Source organism: Lampetra planeri, chromosome 24, assembly GCF_965212315.1.
Source record: "Lampetra planeri chromosome 24, kcLamPlan1.2.h2, whole genome shotgun sequence".
Classification (NCBI taxonomy): Eukaryota; Metazoa; Chordata; class Hyperoartia; order Petromyzontiformes; family Petromyzontidae; genus Lampetra; species Lampetra planeri.
The window spans coordinates 7411403-7431781 of record NC_136130.1 but is presented as its reverse complement, the minus strand read 5'-3'; the positions used below and the strand labels follow the sequence as shown (position 1 = coordinate 7431781).

General features: G+C 49.0%; 2 protein-coding genes across 3 annotated transcripts in view; one reads left to right on the top strand and one right to left on the bottom strand.

Moving 5' to 3' along the window:
• The window catches only part of CCDC78 (coiled-coil domain containing 78), a 23368-nt gene extending 14017 nt beyond the window's left edge, over positions 1–9351 (top strand). Inside the window, exons 12-22 of the mRNA XM_078605497.1 lie at positions 167–319; positions 993–1043; positions 1880–1968; positions 3009–3087; positions 3692–3817; positions 4381–4589; positions 5873–6047; positions 6498–6535; positions 7121–7184; positions 7273–7373; positions 8021–9351. Of these exons, the coding sequence (XP_078461623.1) occupies positions 167–319; positions 993–1043; positions 1880–1968; positions 3009–3087; positions 3692–3817; positions 4381–4589; positions 5873–6047; positions 6498–6535; positions 7121–7184; positions 7273–7373; positions 8021–8159 (1224 nt within the window). The 3' untranslated portion in view covers positions 8160–9351. The remainder of the gene's footprint in view (positions 1–166; positions 320–992; positions 1044–1879; positions 1969–3008; positions 3088–3691; positions 3818–4380; positions 4590–5872; positions 6048–6497; positions 6536–7120; positions 7185–7272; positions 7374–8020) is intronic.
• ANTKMT (adenine nucleotide translocase lysine methyltransferase) lies at positions 8979–20379 on the bottom strand. 2 transcript variants are annotated; one of them, XM_078605498.1, is made up of 6 exons: positions 20087–20379; positions 18274–18483; positions 14921–15025; positions 14236–14376; positions 13501–13551; positions 8979–10082 (listed from the first exon to the last, which is right to left on the bottom strand). In XM_078605498.1, exons 2-6 carry the CDS (start codon positions 18457–18459, stop codon positions 9882–9884), a joined length of 684 nt encoding a protein of 227 aa, XP_078461624.1. In that variant the 5' UTR covers positions 18460–18483; positions 20087–20379; the 3' UTR covers positions 8979–9881. The 2 variants fall into 2 exon arrangements, with proteins under 2 accessions (XP_078461624.1, XP_078461625.1); XM_078605499.1 differs by having other exon boundaries at positions 14996–15025.

Below are 20379 nucleotides of genomic sequence, written 5' to 3'. Positions count from 1 at the left end.
CATAACCAACTCGCACTAACCAGTGCTTGTGAATATTTTCTAACGCGACCGACAGGACACCAGGAGGCCTTCATCCAGCAGTGGATTGACACAGGTTATTAAGGCAAAATGCTGCATTCACGGAACCGGCTGCTGTGCCGTTCCTCGCATCTCACGGCGATTGCAGGTGGCCAAAACGGAGGAGCTGAGCATGGAGCTGATGCGCGTGGCTGGGCAACACGAGGGGCTCACGCGCTCACACGCCGCCTATCAGGAGGCTGCCGCTGAGCTGCAGCGTGTGCGGTCGCTCGTCAGCCGCCTCTCCGAGAGAGCTATCAAGGTGAGGGGCAAGAGGAGGAGGTGGAGGAGGAGCAGATGGAGGAAGCCATCAAAGTAAAAAATAGGAGGAGGAGGGGTCGGATGAGTGGGAGGACAGCCGAAAGAGCTGCTGAAGGTGGAGGTGAAAGGAAAAGTGTGTGTGGGGTGCTGTGGGGAGTGGTAGTGTAGTGGTTTGTGCGTTGCGCTACGAAATTGGCGATCCGAGTTCGAATCGCACTCACGGCCATCAACAGTGACGATTACCTGAACCGATCCTGGGCTTCTCCTAGGTCGCCTCAACCTCTAATGAGTACCTGCTGCGGTGTGTAAACATCGTCACCGGGGAGACAAAGGCGGCCGGGCGTGGTGCTGACCACCCACCACCTCGTGTGCCATGCCGGCCTTCATTTGTGTTTGCTAACAGCACTTGCTCCTTAAGGATATACAGAGTATCTTTATTGAGAATAAAGAGAGAGTGAGTTAACGATCGGTGTATGAGAAGAGAGAGTTGTGTACATCATATTTGGTAGTTGTAATTAACACATTTTTGCCTTCATATCAAATACATGATTTCACTTCATCATAAGGGCTGAAGTCGGTGACAACTACCCACACACTAACCATTTGTTTACTCGTAGCGTGTCATTGAAATGTCTGCATTTTACTCTGTTCATGGTTTTCATATCTTGTTCTAGCCTGAAGATATCATAGCTTCGGAGCGGGAGCGGAGAGCCCTGGAGAGGAGCGTGAGTGAACTGACTCTACAGCTCTGGCTCACATAGCTTTAACCACAGAACCATCTCAAGCAATGAGGAGTGTGTCATTGTTTAACTCGGTTTACCGTGCTGCATTACGACTCCCAGTGGATACTCAATGTAGGACACTACATCGAGCGCTTTTAAATGCGCTTCCGCGGCCGTCTGGAACGCTCTCCCTCCTGATATTTCGAAGTCACTGGAACTTCGCACTTTTAAATCATTTAGATTGTAAACTCATTTTTCTAGAACTGCTTTTTGTGTTTGAGTTTGTTGGCCTACCCCTGCAGCTCCGATTAGCACGGTTGGCTATGTCCGGTGGGAAAGAAGCTCAACATACGTACATCACTGTGACCTCTAGTCCATGACGTGAGAAGACATTTTTACTGCAGGGATATTTTCATTTTCAAGGCAATTTTTTGTCCGTAGATCTGCTCTTTATTTGTTTGGCCTGTTGTTATTACCATTGGAACATCTATACATAGTTCCCAGATGCTGCACACAATTCGGATCAAAAGCATTTAATGTAGCTGCCCCAAGGTTTTGGAACCACGTAGTGTCGTCTCTTGGCATCTCCATTCTGCCCTATCTGTCCTCATTTAAACTTGCTCTATTAATATAAATAACGTTTAAGTGTGAACGTAATTTTACAACATAATTGCGATTGTTAAATTTTTTGTGTTTTTTTAAATCTATGATTATGGAATGCTTTGATGTTGTTTGTCGGTCAAGTCGCCCTTGAAAGATTGCTTCTTAGCTCAGTGGGCTTTTCTCGGGAAAATCAACTTCTGATTTTGATTTCTGTTGATGGGCCTGCGTGTGACCAGCTGTTCGGCAACCAGACTCAAATGAGGGGTGAGCTGGAGTCTCTGAAAAAGACATACGATGAGCAACAGAAGAGGCTGGAGGACAAAGTGTGAGTCATCACTCTCATGACCATCAGTTTTATTTTATTTTCTTCAGCACTCTCATGTATGTTCTTTCACACTGCACGTAGCCAACCTTGTTAATCGGAGGTGCGGGGGAAGGACAATAAACTAAACACAAAAAGCAGTTCTAAAGAAATGAGTTTTCAGTCTAGATTTCAAGGTGCATAGCTCCTGTGGCTTCCTCATATCGGAAGGAGGAGCGTTCCAGACGGCCGCAAAAGCGCATCTGAAAGCACGCGATGCGCCGCTGCGGGGATGACCGGAGTTCGCGTGATGGTTTATGTTCCTTGATGAGATCAGCAAGGTATTTATTTCCTGAGAAAAGCTGTTCACGTATTAATCAATTTAAATCAGGGTAATAACCTAAAAATGTACAACAACAAACATGCAAACACAAACAGATGGTGTGGTAAGTCTTTGCTCTGAAGAGCTTACAACACTGCACAGAAGAAAGGGGAAGAAATGAAAAGGAGGGCTCACTGGAAATCTGCCATGGAATGAGACCAGAACGAACCTGACAGATTACCCTGAAGGCACCACGAGGTTGTGGAAATTCTGCTATTGACTCGGACCTTGAGCCTTGGGTCGTCACATGAAACGCTGCGATTGATCGGTTGTTGTGGAGGTCGAAACGACCCACTGGCAGTCAAGGTCGGGATGACCCATCGCCGGTCAGGCACATCGGTAGCCTGGCGGCAAAGGTTGCACATAAGAGACACATTTTGAGCAAGAGATTTTAATGACTCGCCGATATGTTTTAGAGTTGTGCTGCGCGTTGTTCGGCTCGATATCACAACGGCAAAAGCCTACGCCAGAGAGGATCTAACGTTGATAGACAGATAACAGCAAGGCAGAGGGGTAGGGGAAGCGAGTTTCACCAGCATAGTGCGGATATCGAGGAGTTGGCATTGCAAGCGAAACGGTCAGCTGCCCGCTCTGAGTTCAGACGCACATGGCAGCGCTCGCCAATGTCGCGGATTGCATCTCTACGTATAGGGACATTTTACTCTGTCTCCGTGTCAAGCAGGGTGTCAATGGGACGTGAGCTCCAGGAGGCACGGAGGTCCACTCGTGAAGCGCAGCACAAGCTGGCCGAGCAGGCCGCGGTACGTGCGGTGCTGTGTGGTGCTGTGTGGTGTTGTGTGGTGTTGCGTGGTGCTGCGTGGTGCTGCGTGGTGTTGTGTGGTGTTGCGTGGTGCTGCGTGGTGTTGCGCGGTGCTGCGTGGTGTTGCGTGGTGTCGTGCGGTGCTGCGTGGTGTTGCGTGGTGTTGCGTGGTGTTGCGTGGTGTTGTGTGGTGTTGTGCGGTGCTGTGTGGTGTCGCGTCGCGCAGCTGAATTGCGCCGCGTTGACCTAAAAGTGCAAAAGGTCAATAGTTTGCGACAGCCGATGCTCTCGCTCGTCACATCGAGCCAGGAGAAGTGGCTCATGTCTCTAATGCAATGTTTTTGAGGAAAAGGGGTATCGCATAAATGTTTCAGAATCCCAAACACGCACGGCTGTAAATTGTACAGGAGATTGCAGCATAGTAAGCAGGTTTGTGAACCCATCTGTGCGGACTTTTGAGTGTCTTATCTCTTTGTGAGCATGGTAGATTTTCTCTAGGTGCTCTGGTTTATCATTTGTAAAAGACAAACCTGCCTGGCTAATGTGCCTCTAACCTTGATCCGACGATCCCTTTGCTCTCACCTCCTCACTCCCGACCCCGACAGGCGCTGCTCACGTCAGAGAGCAACTTGAAGGATGTGGAAGTGGAAAACTCTCGCCTGCAGCTGCAGCTCAAGGAGCTCAATGAGGAGTACCGCTCGCGGCTGCAGCGCTACGTGCGGGACCTCGCTGTGAGCTGGCAGGGGCGAAACATTCGGACTCGTTCAGTGACCGACATTCACGTTCACACAAATCAACGTCGTTATTTGTCCAGATTACTTTACTTCCAGTCTATCTAGTGCAGAATACCATTCAGTCATTTCATGTATCAAATGGGATTATCGAAAGTTCATCTGATCAGTGGCGACAAGCTCCAAGATTGCTCTGGGATGTGTCTTTCTGGTTGTACCTTGACAGCATGCCAAACAACGTGCGGTACAACCCGAAAATAAATCAACGCCGTGCTTAATGACATGCGGTGGAACCTAAAAACATGTAAACGATATGCCTTTGTCTCCCCGGTGACGATGTTTACACACCGCACCAGGTACTCATTAGAGGCTGATTCGACCGAGGGGAGGCCCAGAACCGATTCAAATAATCGTCAATGGTGTTCGTTGTGAGCGGAAATCGAACTCGGGTCGGCAGGTTCGTAGCGCGACGCGCTAACCGCTACACTGCCGCTCAACCACGAGTACCCACGCGTTGGCGTTGACCGTCGTTGCTCGCTCTGCGCCACCTACGTCCCGGGCAGGACTACGTGGACGGGGCGGCGGCGCGGGGCGTGGGAGAGGGCGGTGGGCTGCAGGGCGCCCGAACGCGTCACTACGTGGACGCGATGCTGCAGGACGTGCGCGCGGCACATCGAGCGCGCGAGGAGCAGCTCGCGGCCGCCGCGCGGTCCTACAAGAAACGCGCTCGCAACGTGCTGAAACAACACGAGCCGCTGCTCATTGCCTACAGGTGTGGTGCGGGGGGGGCGGTCTATTTTTGATATGTTACCAGGCCAACTGAGCTATGCAGCTCTTTTTCGGAAGCGACCAGAAATTATAGCTCAACGAAGTGGCTTATCGTGTGGACATTTATAGCGGAAAAAAACTCTAAATGCACGTTTCTAAATACGGAGGGAAAAACCGGAGGATCCGGAGAAAAATCCAGGCGACCACGGGGAGAACATGTAAACTCCAAATGTACAGCAGCAGGCGTCAGGGTCGGGAGGTATTTAACATCTCAGTGAGTTGTGCTTTACTGGGGCCGTATGGAATTGCTCTAAAGTAAATTTCATGACGTTAATTTGTGTTTAGAGTGCCTAACCTCAGTGAAGGTTGTTAACGTTCACCTGTGTTGCTCGTGAGCACAGCCAGAGACCACTTGGACATTTGGGCTTTGTTAATGCTTCATTGAAACGGTGACAGATTTGGGAAACCGCCAATATCGCGAAGAAGCACCGGATCACCCATCTCACTGAAGAACCCCTGGGATTTCATCTCCATCTCAAAAAAAGACACGGTCCACGTTACATCCAATCCCCACGTTTCACGGCAGATCGGCCCACAGCCTTCATAAGTGGAAACTCGAATAAAGCTTGCCGCGCGATTGTGGGGAACGCCGACCAGACCATAGATTCTACAGCGGTGAAAATTCAATAGAGGCATCGAAGCAATCTGCCACACATCAACCGAAGCCATTTCCTGGCCCTATTATTCCAGACATTGACTTGCAAGTTGATATTCAGTCCAAGCCCCACGTTTGGTCTCTATTTAAGACCGAAACAGGAGGATTTCTCCACAACTCTGGCTGTCGCCTGATGAGGCTGGTTGTAATTACTCGCGAAACACCGTACTCGAACGGTAAATGTTGTGGGTTTACCCTCCAACAGACCGACGTGCTGTACTCGTAACGAATTGACGCGTTTTGTTTACGTGACAAACTTACAAATTGGCTGTGTCGGGTGCTGGCGAATTTAACGACACATTTATATTTACGCGATCTAACAACAAAAACATCGATTATGGAAGTTGCTATTCATTGAGCCATACGCACAAGAGAGAGAGAGGCAGACAGAGCGAGCGTGTGAAATTAAACGAGCGCGGTCCGTGCGTTGGTCCCCGCCCGCCCCGCCCCGCCCGCCCGCCCACCCCGCCCCCCCACCCCGCCCCCCCCCGCCCGCCCGCCCACCCCGCCCCCCCCGCCCGCCCACCCCGCCCCCCCCGCCCGCCCACCCCGCCCCCCCCGCCCGCGTGCAGGGTGCTGCGGGACCAGGTGGTGTCGCTGGGCCGCGCCGACGTGGACCCGGGGCCGCCCGAGGCGCGCTTCTCGCTCACGGACGCCGAGCTGCAGACGGCTCACTCGCGCGAGCTCGCTCAGCTGCGCGAGAACAAGGCGCAGCTGGAGGGGCGCGTCCGTGAGCTCAGCGACCAGGTGGGGGGGGGGGGTCGCGGGGGGGCTGTGAGATGACGGACGGGTAATGATTACAGCTGGGATAGCTGATTAAGCAACGTGAATTTTTTTGGTGGTCGATTACTTTTCTTTTGAACAATGGGGGCTAAATTACCTATCCCAGGTCGCCCGTGAAACAGACACGTCTGGCTGGTCGCGGTGGTCTCATCTGAGTCTCCACGTAAAGCCTGTGTAAGTCTATGGGTAGCGTTGTAGGTCTGTGTAAGTTTATAGGTCTGTGTGTAAGTTTATAGGTCTGTGTGTAAGTTTATGGGCGTTTATGCAATTCTCTTGCATTCTATATAAAGGACGTCTTTTGTCGATTTGTCCCTTACCTGGTTATAAACGAATGTTACTTATTTCTGTTTGTATTAAATTAAACCTGGGCCACGGTAATTGTGTTTTAACGCTTTGCGTGACCTCTATTCACAGCTGAAGGTCTCGGGAGGCACTCCAGCAGGAAACATCGAGTGAGTCAGGAGAAACGTGCCCGCTGATGCTTTTTACAAAGTCGTGTGTCAAGAAATATACGATCCAAAATTTTTCATTTAAGTTGAAGGATACACAGAATGGCTGCATGTTCTGGGCTGTCACCCACACGTTTGAGGTTTATTATTTGAGAAAACAGATGTCAGATTGATTTCAAGGAGAGCACCCTCGTGACATTGCTGCAGTGATGGTGGTGGAATAAAAATCACAGCAATCACACTTGTTGTGAGATTTTACAGTGTTGTTTTCTCACGAGTGGATTGGTGAGTGGTCGTCGAATGGTAAGCACATTGCGCGTCGAACCTATGACCTGAGTTTGAGTCCTGGCCATGGCTAACATCTTTGGCAAGCTCTTGGACCCCTCCACGCCCAAACCAGTAGTAAAGCATGGTCAATTAACCCTCTTGGGAAGACTCATCCAGCAGTGGATTGGCAAAGGGCTGCACAAAACAACACTTTTCGCACAGACCCAGGACACAGTCTCGGTACATATCTTTCAAAGTCATTAACTTGTTACTTGGGTTGCATCCCCCCCAATAATTGAAAGGTCACGCGTATATCCACAGCGCGGGGCACGGCGGCTGGGCCGAGCTGAAGAAACAGCTGAGAGAGTTCACGCACACCACGCAGGTGAGAGCCGAGCACCCGAGGGATGGGGAGGTAGCGAGCGTGCGGGCGATTGCGATCATTGTTGACCGCGTCTTGTTCGCTAACGCAGGAGGACCTGGAGCGGGAGCGCGCGCAGCTCCTGAGCCGAGCGCTCGTTGCGGAGGAGCAGCTGGCGGAGCTGCAGGAGTACGTGGACACTCACCTGATCAGGTGTGAACGTCGCTGTCTCTCGATCGGTCAGTCTCCAAAAAATATCGCAGTCTCGTCAGGTGAAGCTCGAAACAAAGCTCTGCCTCACACCACCGTGCCCGCACCACGTGTAGCTGTGTGGCCGTCATTATGTAAAGTAGGCGTCTAACGATACGCACAGGCAGGAGAATCGATGATTTGTCACAATGCGAGGTCACGGTTTGATTCAGTGATCAATTCCTTTTTTTTGTGTAATTTGTAGATACTGTATACGTTTGCCATATACCATTTAATTCAAGAATATATTTTTTCAGAGCTCCATCGAATAAGCCAAATTAAGTAACAAAATGGGAATTGTTTTACCATGCTTTATCACGCTGCTCAGTGCGAGTCATTGACGGCAGTGAGCACAGATGTTGGGGTATGGTAGAGTACAATGTGACGCATTTTGTCCAGTCTATAGTGAACAAGCTGACACCATCACCTCGCTCCCACTTGAGAACCCAGGTGGCTGAAACACGAATTCACCAGTGATATTAGCTGTGCCTGCTGAGTCCTGATAATATATATCATCCTACTGAATCACTTGGCCACCGACAAGTCACTTGTGTTACTTACCGCCGCCGTGCCCGCTACTCTCCCACTCCCGGCCGACCCCCCTTTCGCAGGTACAAGCAGGAAGTGACTCGGCTGCGAGGGATGTTGGGCCAGGAGGCCGGCCTCCCGCGAGTGTCCAGCGCCTCCACACCCGAGCCTCCGGGCCGCGCTGCCAGACGCAGGGTCACTCTGCGCAGCCGGGAGTACTGACCCACCCCCCCCCCGCCACCGTCCTTGTTGTGATCTCAGCGTTCGTTCTGCGAGTGCTATCGTTAGCATTGATACAAATGATTTTGAAGACCGACAGTGCCATTGCCCGCATACGGCACAACTATACATTGTTCAAGAAGATCGTTGGGAACAGAATAATGAAATGTTTAGAGGCCCGCCAACCACGTGACCTAGCATGGTTTAAGAAAGGTTTCTCTACCAAATCAGACTCTCGATCCTAAGCATAATCAGCCCCAACTCAAGGCTTTCGTCCCACAAGTTTATGGTTTGTGGTCACACCTTGTATGGTCTATTAGTGATATACGTCATTCATGTACATTTGTCAAACAGGCCAATTCTTTCTTCCACTGACTAGCGTGGTTAAGTAGAATCAAACAACTCTTACGACCCACCTTTTAGGGGCAGGCCCTCATCCAGCAGTGGATTGACAAACGCGTTGTTACATATACTTGTCCGACTGTCTCCATCAGAGATTACAGCACTCATTGCCAAGGAGACATGTTTTGGCCAATTTCATCAAGATGTGACTTTAGCCTAAAAGCTCAAGTCTGTATTGCTGAAGCATGGGGTCCTGATATTTTCTATTCACAAACGTTGGCCCACGGTGGAAATTCCTATGTCAGGCGCAAGTCAAACCACTAAAATCTTGAGTGTACAGTGTATACAAAGGATGCATGACATTTCATGAATTCACACCACTGGGGAACAAGACCTTAATGCAGCAGTGGATTGATAATGACTGATGATGATGATGATAACTTGCGGCATGGGTCAGAAAATGAACACAAGGAGGAGGTACATGTTATAAATGTATACTTTTATATACATTATAATTTTCAATATGTTACACTTTTAGATTCCGAAAAGGTTAAAAGTGTTGTAAAAATTGTACAATTAACCAACGTCGAAAGTTAAAGAGAAATCCCACAGCACCGACAGCAACTGCACAATTCCCGAAATGTTAAAAATAGCTTTACAATATAATAAATAATGAATGGTGATTCATTATAAAATACTCAGAAGTGTATTTGAAGCGAATATTGAATTGTTAGTTTTAATAAAACTCTGTGCAAGAACTATATATTTTAAAATCTATGCTTCCATGAAATGTTATACCCATGCCATAAATAAATAAAAAATAAATATGCCGAAGGGTATAAGACGGTTTTAATTAGCTTGCCTGTCCAAATGTGTGCAAAACTTGAAATTCCTGTTATCAGAGCACCTCACTGGAGTGACTGTAGAGTGAACGAGAACGAAGGTTGCTCTGCAGGACTGCCACTACTTTCCACTCGGGTCACCCGTGGTTCCTGGTTTGGGCAAGCTCTCCTCTTTCCCCTTTTCCACTGGCGCATCTGAGCCATGCCGAGCCTGACTGAATGAAGCAGGCCAGTGCGGCTCAGGAGGTGCATGTCGTTTTCCATTACGTAACCAAAACCGTGCCGCCAATGTCGCACACGTGACGTTGACGTCGAGACGTGCGTAACTGACCTTGTGGGTAACTCTGCCTGACCCCCAGAGGTAGATTCAGATTTCTTGTGGTGCCAGCGTACTATGGTTTGGTCACGACTAGGCATGCCAAATAGCCAGTGGAAAAGAACCCGTACCGTGGGGGCCCCGCACTGGCTCGGCACGGATATGCCAGCATGAAACGAGTACTCAGGTCCCCCCTTGGCAACCTGTGGGCCGCGTCACTCTCCTCTACGTTTTGTCGTGGCTCCCTGGGAGTTGGCCTGGCTCCGCGTGGGTGCCGTCGGACCGCTGCACGTGGTAGAGCCAGGCCCGATGTTCCCCGTCTCCCGCTTGGGCCGCGGGGGCCCACGTCGGCAGCGGAAAGCGACCAGCGACCACGCGGGCGCCGTCCGGCAGCTCGGTGGCCAGCTTGTGCTCCAGCTGGTGCAGCTGGAGGGTGGGGGGGCGAGAGCACAATCATGGCAGTGATGGCACAAAACCACAACATGCGTGCAAATGTCAGTTGGCTACCATTACAGTACATATGTGAACAGCTCTCCAATGTTTTTTCGGTTCTCCATGATGTCTGACATTTTGCTCCACGTGCCCACAGCATGCCAGGAGCATGCCAGGAGCATGCCAGGAGCTTCAGTATTCAGTTCCTAAAGCAGCTTCCAGCATGTGGGGTGAAACGTTGGACACCATGGCTAATATCACACGCTATGACCCGAAAATTCAACAAGAGAGCCACACAGCTCAACTGCAAAAATCTACGCATTTGGTAGAAATGTGAATGTAATTTTTTTAAATGGTCTCTTTCGTCAAATTAAAGGCCACACCATGTTGGTCACGGGTCTTGTTTTTGACCATACCTCACCGTGCTGGTCAATGCGATTTGGTGAAGGGGAGGGACCCACAGCAGTGGCCCACTCCTCATCACTCTGTGCTATGAAGCCGTTCACCTGAGTTCAATTCCCAGCCACGATGGACATCGGTGGCGAGTAATATCTGAACCGATCCTGGGCCAAGCCATCACCAACACGCAGTGATCAGGGTGGTGAAATATGGTCAAACAACCCCCCCCCCCCCCCCATGACCGACATGGCTTGCGGAAGCCTTCAACAGTGAACTAACTTGAGCACGGTGTAATTTTATCTGTTACCAGTGATAAAAAAGTGACTCGTGCTCTCGTCTTGAGTGAACATGCCAGATTATAGATTTGAAGCTTTCGTGACTGCAAGGATTCATACTCTTAGTTTTTTCGGTAAAGTCATGTAGGTAAAAAAATGAAATTAAAATTAATACAAATAAAAGAATAAAAATCACGACGTTTCGGAGGCAACACAAGTCTCCGTCATCAGGTGGGACCGTCACAGCCAGATTTGCTGTATGATACAGTCACAGCCAGATTTGCTGTATGATACAGCAAATCTGGCTGTGACGGTCCCACCTGATGACGGAGACTTGTGTTGCCTCCGAAACGTCGTGATTATTATTATTTAACTAGCGGTAAGCACCCGGCGTTGCTCGGGCGAAAAAGGAATATACACACATGGACTTACACACATACATTGACCCACACACATAGAAACACATCAACTTAGACGCACACACACACATATATGGTTAAATCTAGGAAAGGATCGTTAGGCCAGCCTAAATGTTTCTAACTGGCGAAGATGTTCCATTAGGGGGGTGCATGTTTCGCAAGCGTAGAGAAGGGAGGGAATTACCGTAGCCGAGAAGACCTGGAGCTTCATGCGGAGCGAAAGACCAGGTAGCTTCCACACAGCATTATGCAACTGATGAAAAGATAATGCCGCTCCACTGATTTGGAGTGAGACCTCTGCTGTTAAACCGGAGCCGGTCATGAGCACACTGGGCAGGTATTGGAATCTCGGCAATCTCTCCACAACTGCCGCATCACCAATTGTGAGTTGTGGGGGTGGATTGTTCGATGGTACAAAATACCCAGGCAGGTGCTTAGTTTTGGTGGGGCTAATGGTAAGGCCCCACCTCTTAGTGGCAAGCTCCAGGTTCAGCCGCAGTGAGCAGCAATCACCAGATCATCGGCATACATAACATGGTTGAGCAATAGGGAGGCATCCTTGACCGCACCCGGGCATCGATCAACCTCCCATTGTATCTGTACCATATGGTAATTCCTCGGGAACAGCCATTGAAGTCTTCACGAACTACGTGGTAAAAAGATATGTTAAATAATGTGGAGCCAGAGGACATTCCTGTCACACCCCAAGGTGTAGAGGGAATGGCTCTGACTGACGCGGGGCCGCTCACCAACATGAAGGTCCTTAAGGATCGTGAGCAAAGTTTGAGGGACTCCGAAAGCATGAAAAACAACCCAGAGGCCAGGCCTACTGATGGTATCATAGGCCTTGAGCAGGTAAATAAAGTACATACATTCACTCACATACACACATGGACCTACAGACACGCCAATAAATGGACTTACACTGACTGACATGGAGCCATGCACACAAAGCGACTAACACAGACGGCCATGGACTGACACACACAGACATAGACTGACACACATACAACGACTCACACACACACATGGACTTACACACACATACATAGACTGACACACACATTGCCCTACACACACATAGACATATGTACTGTGACACACAGACATCTACTTTAGATACACACATGTATATTAACACACACACATCGACTGACACACATAGACACACAAACGCACATTGACTTACACACTCAGATGGAGCCATAAACACATATCGACTCACACACACACGCATTCACTTAGACACACACACATCGAGTGAAACACACACGTATGGACTTACACACACATGTGGACTAACACACACACAGCGACTGATATGCACACAAATGGACTGACACACACACACAAACACTTGTACATACACACACACACATGGGGCGTTGTCCGTTTGAAAAAGACAGACACACACATGGACTCACACACAGACATGGAGCCACACACATTGAAACCCATCGACTTACACGCACACAAATACATATGGACTCACACACACAGACATCGACTTTAGGGACACACATGTAGTTTCTGCACACAAACATTATCATCGTAATATTTGTAAAGTTATTTGTTTAATAATAGTAAACAATAAACCTCAGTTCTTAGCGAAAGATGCAAGAAAATTGTACTTTACATTGGCGTGGTGACGCGTCGTCCCGTGCAGAGCCTGCGGCCTTGCCTAGATTGGCAAACCGGAGGAGGTGAGACGTTGCCAGGCTGTGCGCTGGGCCGCTACCCCCCCCCCCACCATCCCCCCCCGCCCGAGGCAGAATAATACGATGTAAGCATTGTCATAATATTCAATTAATATGTGAGGGCTTTATAGCAGTAACTGCACATATTGTGGTGGGGGGGAAGACATCACACTGTGAAGAGAAATCGGCAGCGTGATGTGTATATTTATTCCTTGTTAAACGCGTAAAATAAAATGTCTCCCGTGAGCTGGAGTGAACGCGCATGACTTGGCAGGGTCCGCCCCCCCCCACGCAATTGTTGTGAGTTGGTACGGTCGATGTCTCGCAATAAGTAAATAATGAACAATAGCAATGGCACAAATGCGTTAATTAAACTACTTTAAAGTTTACGGATGGGAAAACGGAATAGCCTATTCCCACCGCGGGGCTTAGGGTGTGCTGCCTGTCAAAAAAATGTCTACCTAAAGCCCACCGTCCGAGAGCCAAATCCCCCGCAAGCGCGCGGAGACTTTTATATATAAGATTTTTATTAATGTTAATTTCATTTTTTTACCTACGTGACTTTACCGAAAAAACTAAGAGTATGAACATGCCAGAGTCACATCATCGTCCCTCCACTCACCACGCTTGGGGCCAGGAACACGGTCACGTTATTGTAGCTCGAGAGGTCAACCTGCAGTGGGGGAAGAGGTCGAGTAAAGGTGAAGCATTTCTACAACATGATTCGTAAGCCATCAAGTAATGGAAGAAAAACGATAAGCAGACACGAATTGTAACTGCACGACTGGGCCGTGTGTCCCTTGACACGTGACAAGCCACAAGCTTGGATGTTTAGGGAAAATCACTTTGATAAACCCTCTGAAAGACAACTGGTGTGAATCTTTTTTTTCCAGAAAAATAGCGAAATACTTTGCCAGCTTCCCCAGGTGTCATGTTTGAAAAATGAATGGCGAAAAAGCACGTCGGTGGCAATTTCGTAGCTGGACTGCCATTTACCGATGATCCCTAACAGACATTCATCCTAAATACAGTTGACATTAAATGAGTCGATCGGCAGGTGGAATAAAGTGTGGGTACTCCCACCTCTCCCAAGACATCTGGCCAGCAGTAGAAGAGTAGGCCAAATACCCTCTACAGCTCCCCCTTGTGGAGACCTTTGCGTCAACAGTGACTTGCTAGTGAGCAAGACAATGCAAGGCTGCACTGTTGCCTGTTTACATTTGAAATGTATAGGGTATCCTGGCTACGGTGCTATGACAGTCCCTAAACATTTTTATTCCACGGCCCATCAGAAAATACGTTTCAAGAACCCCCGAGTTTGGGGTTAAGAGAGCCAAGGAGGGTGAGCTCGACGCACCTTCCACAGGTCGCGTCGCTGGAAACTGGCCCTCCCACTTAGGCCGGCTCTCCAGGCTCGGAGGCGCGAAATGGCGAGGAGCCACGGGTTGAGCTCGTAGCCCATGGCCGGGGAGAAACCGCGGCGGCAAGCCTCCAGCACCTGCACGCCCCGGCAGACACGCGCGGAGACCACGAGACGCGTCAGTTTTGTTTACAGTTTTGTTTACAGTTTTGTTTACAGTTTTGTTTACAGTTTTGTTTACCGGGAACACTCCAAAGCGTGTCGACATATTGTGTGACGTACGTGCCTTTACAGATTCTGAATGTAAACACTAATAATGTAGGTATGGGTTAATAGTTGAAGTACAGTGTGTATATGTACACTATGTGTATGTACACTATTTCGCCTATTCCACTGGCACATCCGAGCCAGCACGGTGCCCTCACGGTACGGGTGGTTATCCATTGGCTATTTGTCGCACCGAGCCAGAACCAAACAGCGACACGCTGCCCTCACAAGTCATCTGAACTGGGCACGGGTGGCCAATCAGGGTCAAGAGTGGGACTCATGACGAGTATTTTGCATTCAACGTCAGCAGCAAGGCTCAGCTTCTGCAGTGGAAAAACAACCTGGTGCCTTCTGCGCCCGGGTCAGTTGTACAGCGGAGAAGACGGAATTTGTGAGCGGTGGGACCTGCACTCACGATCCGGCCATCCCCAGACCCCAGGTCCGCGAGGGGTCCTGATCGACCCCCGAGCAGCCTCATCACGTTATTCACCTGCTGGGGGCTGGCAGGGAGGTAGGGGACCTGGGTGATAGGGGTGCAGGGATGGAGGGAACAGAGGGGAGAGAGGGTTTGAAAGTGGAGGATTGAGGGATGGTCACGAGCTCCGCTTTTCGCCATCAACGCCATCGTCGTTAACAGCCGTGAGTCTACTGCTGGATGGACTCTCCGTGACGTGTCAATCACCGGGGGCTGTTTCGTCATACTTCACCACCTTGAGCAGTGTGGGTTGGTGGAGGCAGGTAGCATAGGTGCGGTAACATAGGAGCACTGTACCACATTGGGGTTTGCTGCATTGCCCGACGCTGCCCACATTGTTTCCCCACAGGATCTAACATCTGATAATAGTTTTTTTACCCTTTTATCTGGCAACAAAACTGACACCTTTTTTACAAGGAGTCATGTTTGCATTGACCACAATACCTGCGGTCGGAATGCAAACAAAAAACACAACTCTGATAATGTATGCACTGTCCTTGAAAATGATTGGTCCACACCTGAGACAGCTTTTCTAAGAGCCTAGTCTCACATGGTGTTGGACCAGATTACGCCAAAAGGTGTCAGTTTTGTTGCCAGATAAAAGGGTAAAAAAACAATTATCATATTTTGCTACTGGCAAAGGAGGTTCCAATGGTGATCTAACATCTGTTATGAATCATGGTCACACCATTAAAAGACAAGCCAGCCTCAAGCATGCTTAGCTTCTGAGATCTGACGAGAACTGGCGTCTCAAGGGTGTTGTACAGTACATCACATCAGATTTTAAATGGCACCCCCAGTGGCAGATGCCCCTGTGGACGTTAGTCTGCCAGTAGGTGACGATGATTGCCGTGTATAATTAAAATCGAGTAATCTTGCATTCTGGGTGATTTGGCCATTGGTGTTGCCAATGTGTACCTGTACAGGATAATCAGATTATCGGCCTTCTACAGGTCCTAATTCTTTGTTTTACAAAAATTGAATTAGCTTAGTACCCCTGAAAACTCCAGGATGCTTTTTTGGGCACATACTAAAAAAAGCATTTATACTGTAATGTCCCACTTTTCGACCAAAAATGTAAGTTTGCATTTGCTCGCAGTGATCTCTCACACACCCTCCATGGAGCTGAGCTACGCTACATATACAGGTCCCAGGAGAAAAAGCAAAATTGCAAAACGTTAGGATACGTGGTGACGCACTTTAGAAGCGCAGGAGCGATCTGGGTGAGCGCGGATGACACTCGCCACAGGCCGCGACTGCGACGCCGCATTTTTCCAACAAACACGGACCTGGTGCAACCGGTCGTGTGGCTGAACACAGACAACACCCCCGGTAACAAAACAACAAAATACTCGCCGCCCGCCACCACCCTTCCACCCCAGCCCTGAGCTGACGACGCATCTTCCGACATGACTCTGAACACATTTGAACAGAGTCAGTCTGGTTTTCGATGTGAGGGCGTGTAGCTTCTGTTTTCAAGTGTTTTTGTGGATTTTTACCTATTAAACCCCATTAAACATGGATAATAAATGGGGAAAAAACACACCGACAAGTGATGTTTCTACTTTTACAACTGCCTATGGTAAAATAGGCTCCGATTTACGACGGGCTTTCCAGGAGCGCATTGTGTTGTAAAGTAAAAGCGGTGACCGCCTGTAATGTGCTTTAATTCCATGTCGTGCCATGATGCCGAGCGCACAAATGGTACCGTACATAAGTAAGTTGCGATACGTATTCTTGTGGGACCTTCATACCTGTCAACCGATACGGTTTACCCGAATTCTTGTGCAAGGAAATTGAGTTTCAGTACCATATGGAGTACAGCCGTTTTAATACGGGCAAAAATATTTTTTGTGTCTATTTGTTTGTGTTTCTCCCTTGTGATGGGACTTTGTAGGATGCACGTTGAGATTTATAAGGGGCACCGGGTTACCAATGAGGTCTGAATTGGTCTGTAATAAGGTAGGCATTGATAAGGGGTTGACAGCTATGGATCTTTCTCCGACACAAGGTGGTGCACACCTCGCTGAGAAAACCTTCAGAAGTTTCTTCTCGCCATGACGCGATGCCGATTACGCAATCGGATTATATTTGGGAGTCGCGAAATGAAGTGATTTTTTGTTGTAGTTTTGTTTAAAGGGCACGGTAACCTTTAAACACACACACACACCAATCATCGCAAACTCCTCCAATGGGGGGCGGCAGGGTCAAAGCGTGACTGCTGCCCTCGATTAAACCAAGGATCGCGATCCCCATGAAAGCCCGCGTCGATCCCAATTTTCGTGTCATTTTAAGCGGCCAAAGAGATGAAAGCGCCGGTTGGATTTTTTTTTTTAGAAAAAATATCGGCTTCATTCTCTTTGATCGAGGTGTTTCTGTAAAAGTGGGGAGATGCGGAGGAGGTGGGGGTGGGGGGGAGATGGGGCAAGGTGCTCGGAGAGTTTGTGGGATGGTGTAAACGGGGCTCTGTGAAGTTTCCCATTTTAAGGCTGAGTGGATCTAGAGGAAAATGAGGAGTAGCTTTGGCTGTCGACTGCCACTAGAAGTAGTGAGTAGCCCTATCTCTAACTGTAACTACCAACTAATTAAGTAAGCAATTGGTGAATTGATTCTTGACTTGAATAATCTACATAAAATGTGCTGGTTATACGCATACATTACAGTGCTGCGGGCAAGGTGACAATCGTGGACGCCACTGCACCTCGCCATCGCCTCCTTCCTTGTGCCAGAATCCGCAGCAGTTACAGTCGAGGTCTTCCCTGACAGACCCGTCCCACCCGTGTGCCATTCTACACCGAGGCTGAGAATAATTGTAACTTTCTGACCCGCCCCTACTGGAGATCTGTGAAAAAGAGCTTCATAGTTCATCGGATTCCTCCAGTCTAAGTAAAGATTGTGATACGATTACCCCCCCCCATCCCACAATATTAGTAGCTGGTGGCCCCCAATATTAGTAGCTGGTGGCCCCCAATAGTAGGTCATCCGCCTTGTTAAATCTTGACTTAAAGCTTTTGTGACTGCAGGAATTCATATTCTTTGGGTCTTTCGGTAAAGTCACGTGGATAGGTTCAAAGAAATAACAAAACACTACGACGTTTCGATCGCAAAAGCCTTTTCCTGATGACGACCGCTTGTGTTGCGATCGAAACGTCGTAGTTCTTGTGTTATTTTCTTTGAACCTATCTACGTGACTTTACCGAAAGACCCAAAGAATACGTCCCCCTTGTTGACCGCGTTCTAGAATCACCACGGCCCACGAACGGGGGAATCGAACTCGGGCGTGGGAATGTTACCTGGAGGCGCAGGGGCACGCGACGGAAGCCCGGCATGAGAAGCAGAGCCCACACGGCGTAGCCCGACAGTGCGCAACAGCCGGCCGCCTGCAGGAGGCCCCAGGCACCGAGCCTCTCTCCTCCACCTCCTCCTCCTCCTTGGCGTCCGACCCCATGCACCTCCTCGTGTGCATCCACAGGCTCCATGCCTGTTCTCAATCTCTCTCGACCCTGCACGAGAATCAGCGCCGTTTATTGGCGAATTAGGCGAAAGATTTCACAAATCTCCAGTCGCGGTTGAACTAGCACGCAAGTCCAGCTTCGCAGCCACTGCGAGATAGGAAGTTACACGCAGCACAAGCCTGATGATTGCTAAAGGTGACACCCACGTGGTGCAGAGGGCGCTGATTGAATTTTATCTTGATGTTAGGTGTGTGTGTGTATGGGTACTTGGTGAGTACCTGATGCGGTGTGTAAACATCACTACTGGGGAGACAAAGGCAGCCGGGCGTGGTGCAGGCCACCCACCCTCTCGTCTGCGGTAGTGACCTTCATAGGTGCTCGCTAACGGCACTGCAATCTGCAGTGCAACTTTTCAGGATTAGGACGTTTTGCCCAACAATACCAGTTACAAGTAAATGTGTTTTTATTCTTGGTTCTTTCGGTAAAGTCACGTAGAAGGGAAATAATAAAATAATAAAAATAAAACATAATAAAATACAATTCTACGACGTTTCGGCCACAATGCAAGCAGCCGTCCTCAGGTGAAGAACAGGTCTGTCGGAAAGACAATGGTTCATTCAGACGCTGTCCTTCCGACAGACCTGTTCTTCACCTGAGGACGGCTGCTTGCGTTGTGGCCGAAACGTCGTGAGAATTCAATTTAATAGTTTTATTTTATTTATTTTATTATTTCCCTTCTACGTCACTTTACCGAAAGAACCAAGAATATGAATCCCTGCAGTCACGAAAGCTTTAAATCGACAAAAATAAGTGTTTTTAGTTTTGCTTTAACTAAACACCATTATCAAGGTTGCACTGTGTGTCCCTCTCAGATGTGTGATCGGTCTGTGAGCATCCCGAGTCAAAAGATTCATTCCATTTGTGGCACAAAGCAGGACTCAACCCGAGTCTGTGTCCAGCGAGAGATGACATCGCAACGGACCGATAGCGATCAAAAATAAAGATCCCCCACCCCTATAGCCTTTGGGGCCGTCCATAAATGACGTCACGCACCTAGGGGGGGGGTCAGACATTTGTGACGATGTGTGACAAGGGGGGGGTTTGAGAAATGTGACGTCACATCAAAATGCGCAACTTTAAATAAATATGGACAACACGTTCTACTTAAATTTCGATTTAAAGCTTTCGTGACTGCAGGGATTCATCTTCTTGGTTCTTTCGGTAAAGTCACGTAGAAGGGAAGTAATAAAATAATAAAAATAAAACATAATTTTATTCTTTTTCTTTTTATTATTTTATTACATAATTTTGTTATGTTTTATTTGTATTATTTTATTACTTCCCTTCTACGTGTCTTTACCGAAAGAACCAAGAAGACGTTCTACTTAATTAAATAGACTTTTTAATAAATGTTTTCTCCTGGCGCTAACCACTGCGCCACCACTCCCTTAATGGTGACAAGTACGCACAAAGATGTCAAATGTGGCAAACGTACGATGTTTAAAACACACGCAAACAAACACACGCACACGCATCCACGCGTAGAGCCGCCTGGGCTCACGATCGAACGTTGCCGTTTCAAGCGGCCCGAGACCAGTCCGGTGCGACATGTCTGGGTCTCATCGGCACGGGCGGCTTGCTGATTACTCACGGGCAGGGCAGAGTCAGCGCTCGGTAGTGAGGGGTGGTGGTGGTGATGGGGGTGGTGGTGGGGGTGGTGGTGATGGGAGTGGTGGGGGGGTGGTGATGGGGGTAGTGGTGATGGGAGTGGTGGTGGTGATGATGGGGGTGATGGTTATGATAATGGTGGTGGTGATGGGAGTGGTGGTGATGATGGTGGTGATGGTGATGATGGTGGTGATGTTAAGGCGGTGGAAGGCGGCTTCGGTGCTGCTGGTGATGGTGTTTAGCGACAGCGATGATGACGACGATGACGTCACTGTT

Bases quoted from the DNA above. Each gene is read 5' to 3' on its own strand.
- ANTKMT (XM_078605498.1), bottom strand. From the start codon at position 18,459: ATGGAGCCTGTGGATGCACACGAGGAGGTGCATGGGGTCGGACGCCAA. The intron at 14,377-14,920 runs GTGAGTGCAGGT...CGGGGCGTGCAG, and splicing joins GGTCTGGGGATGGCCGGATC to GTGCTGGAGGCTTGCCGCCG. The intron at 10,083-13,500 runs GTGAGTGGAGGG...CCCACCCTCCAG, and splicing joins TGTTCCTGGCCCCAAGCGTG to CTGCACCAGCTGGAGCACAA.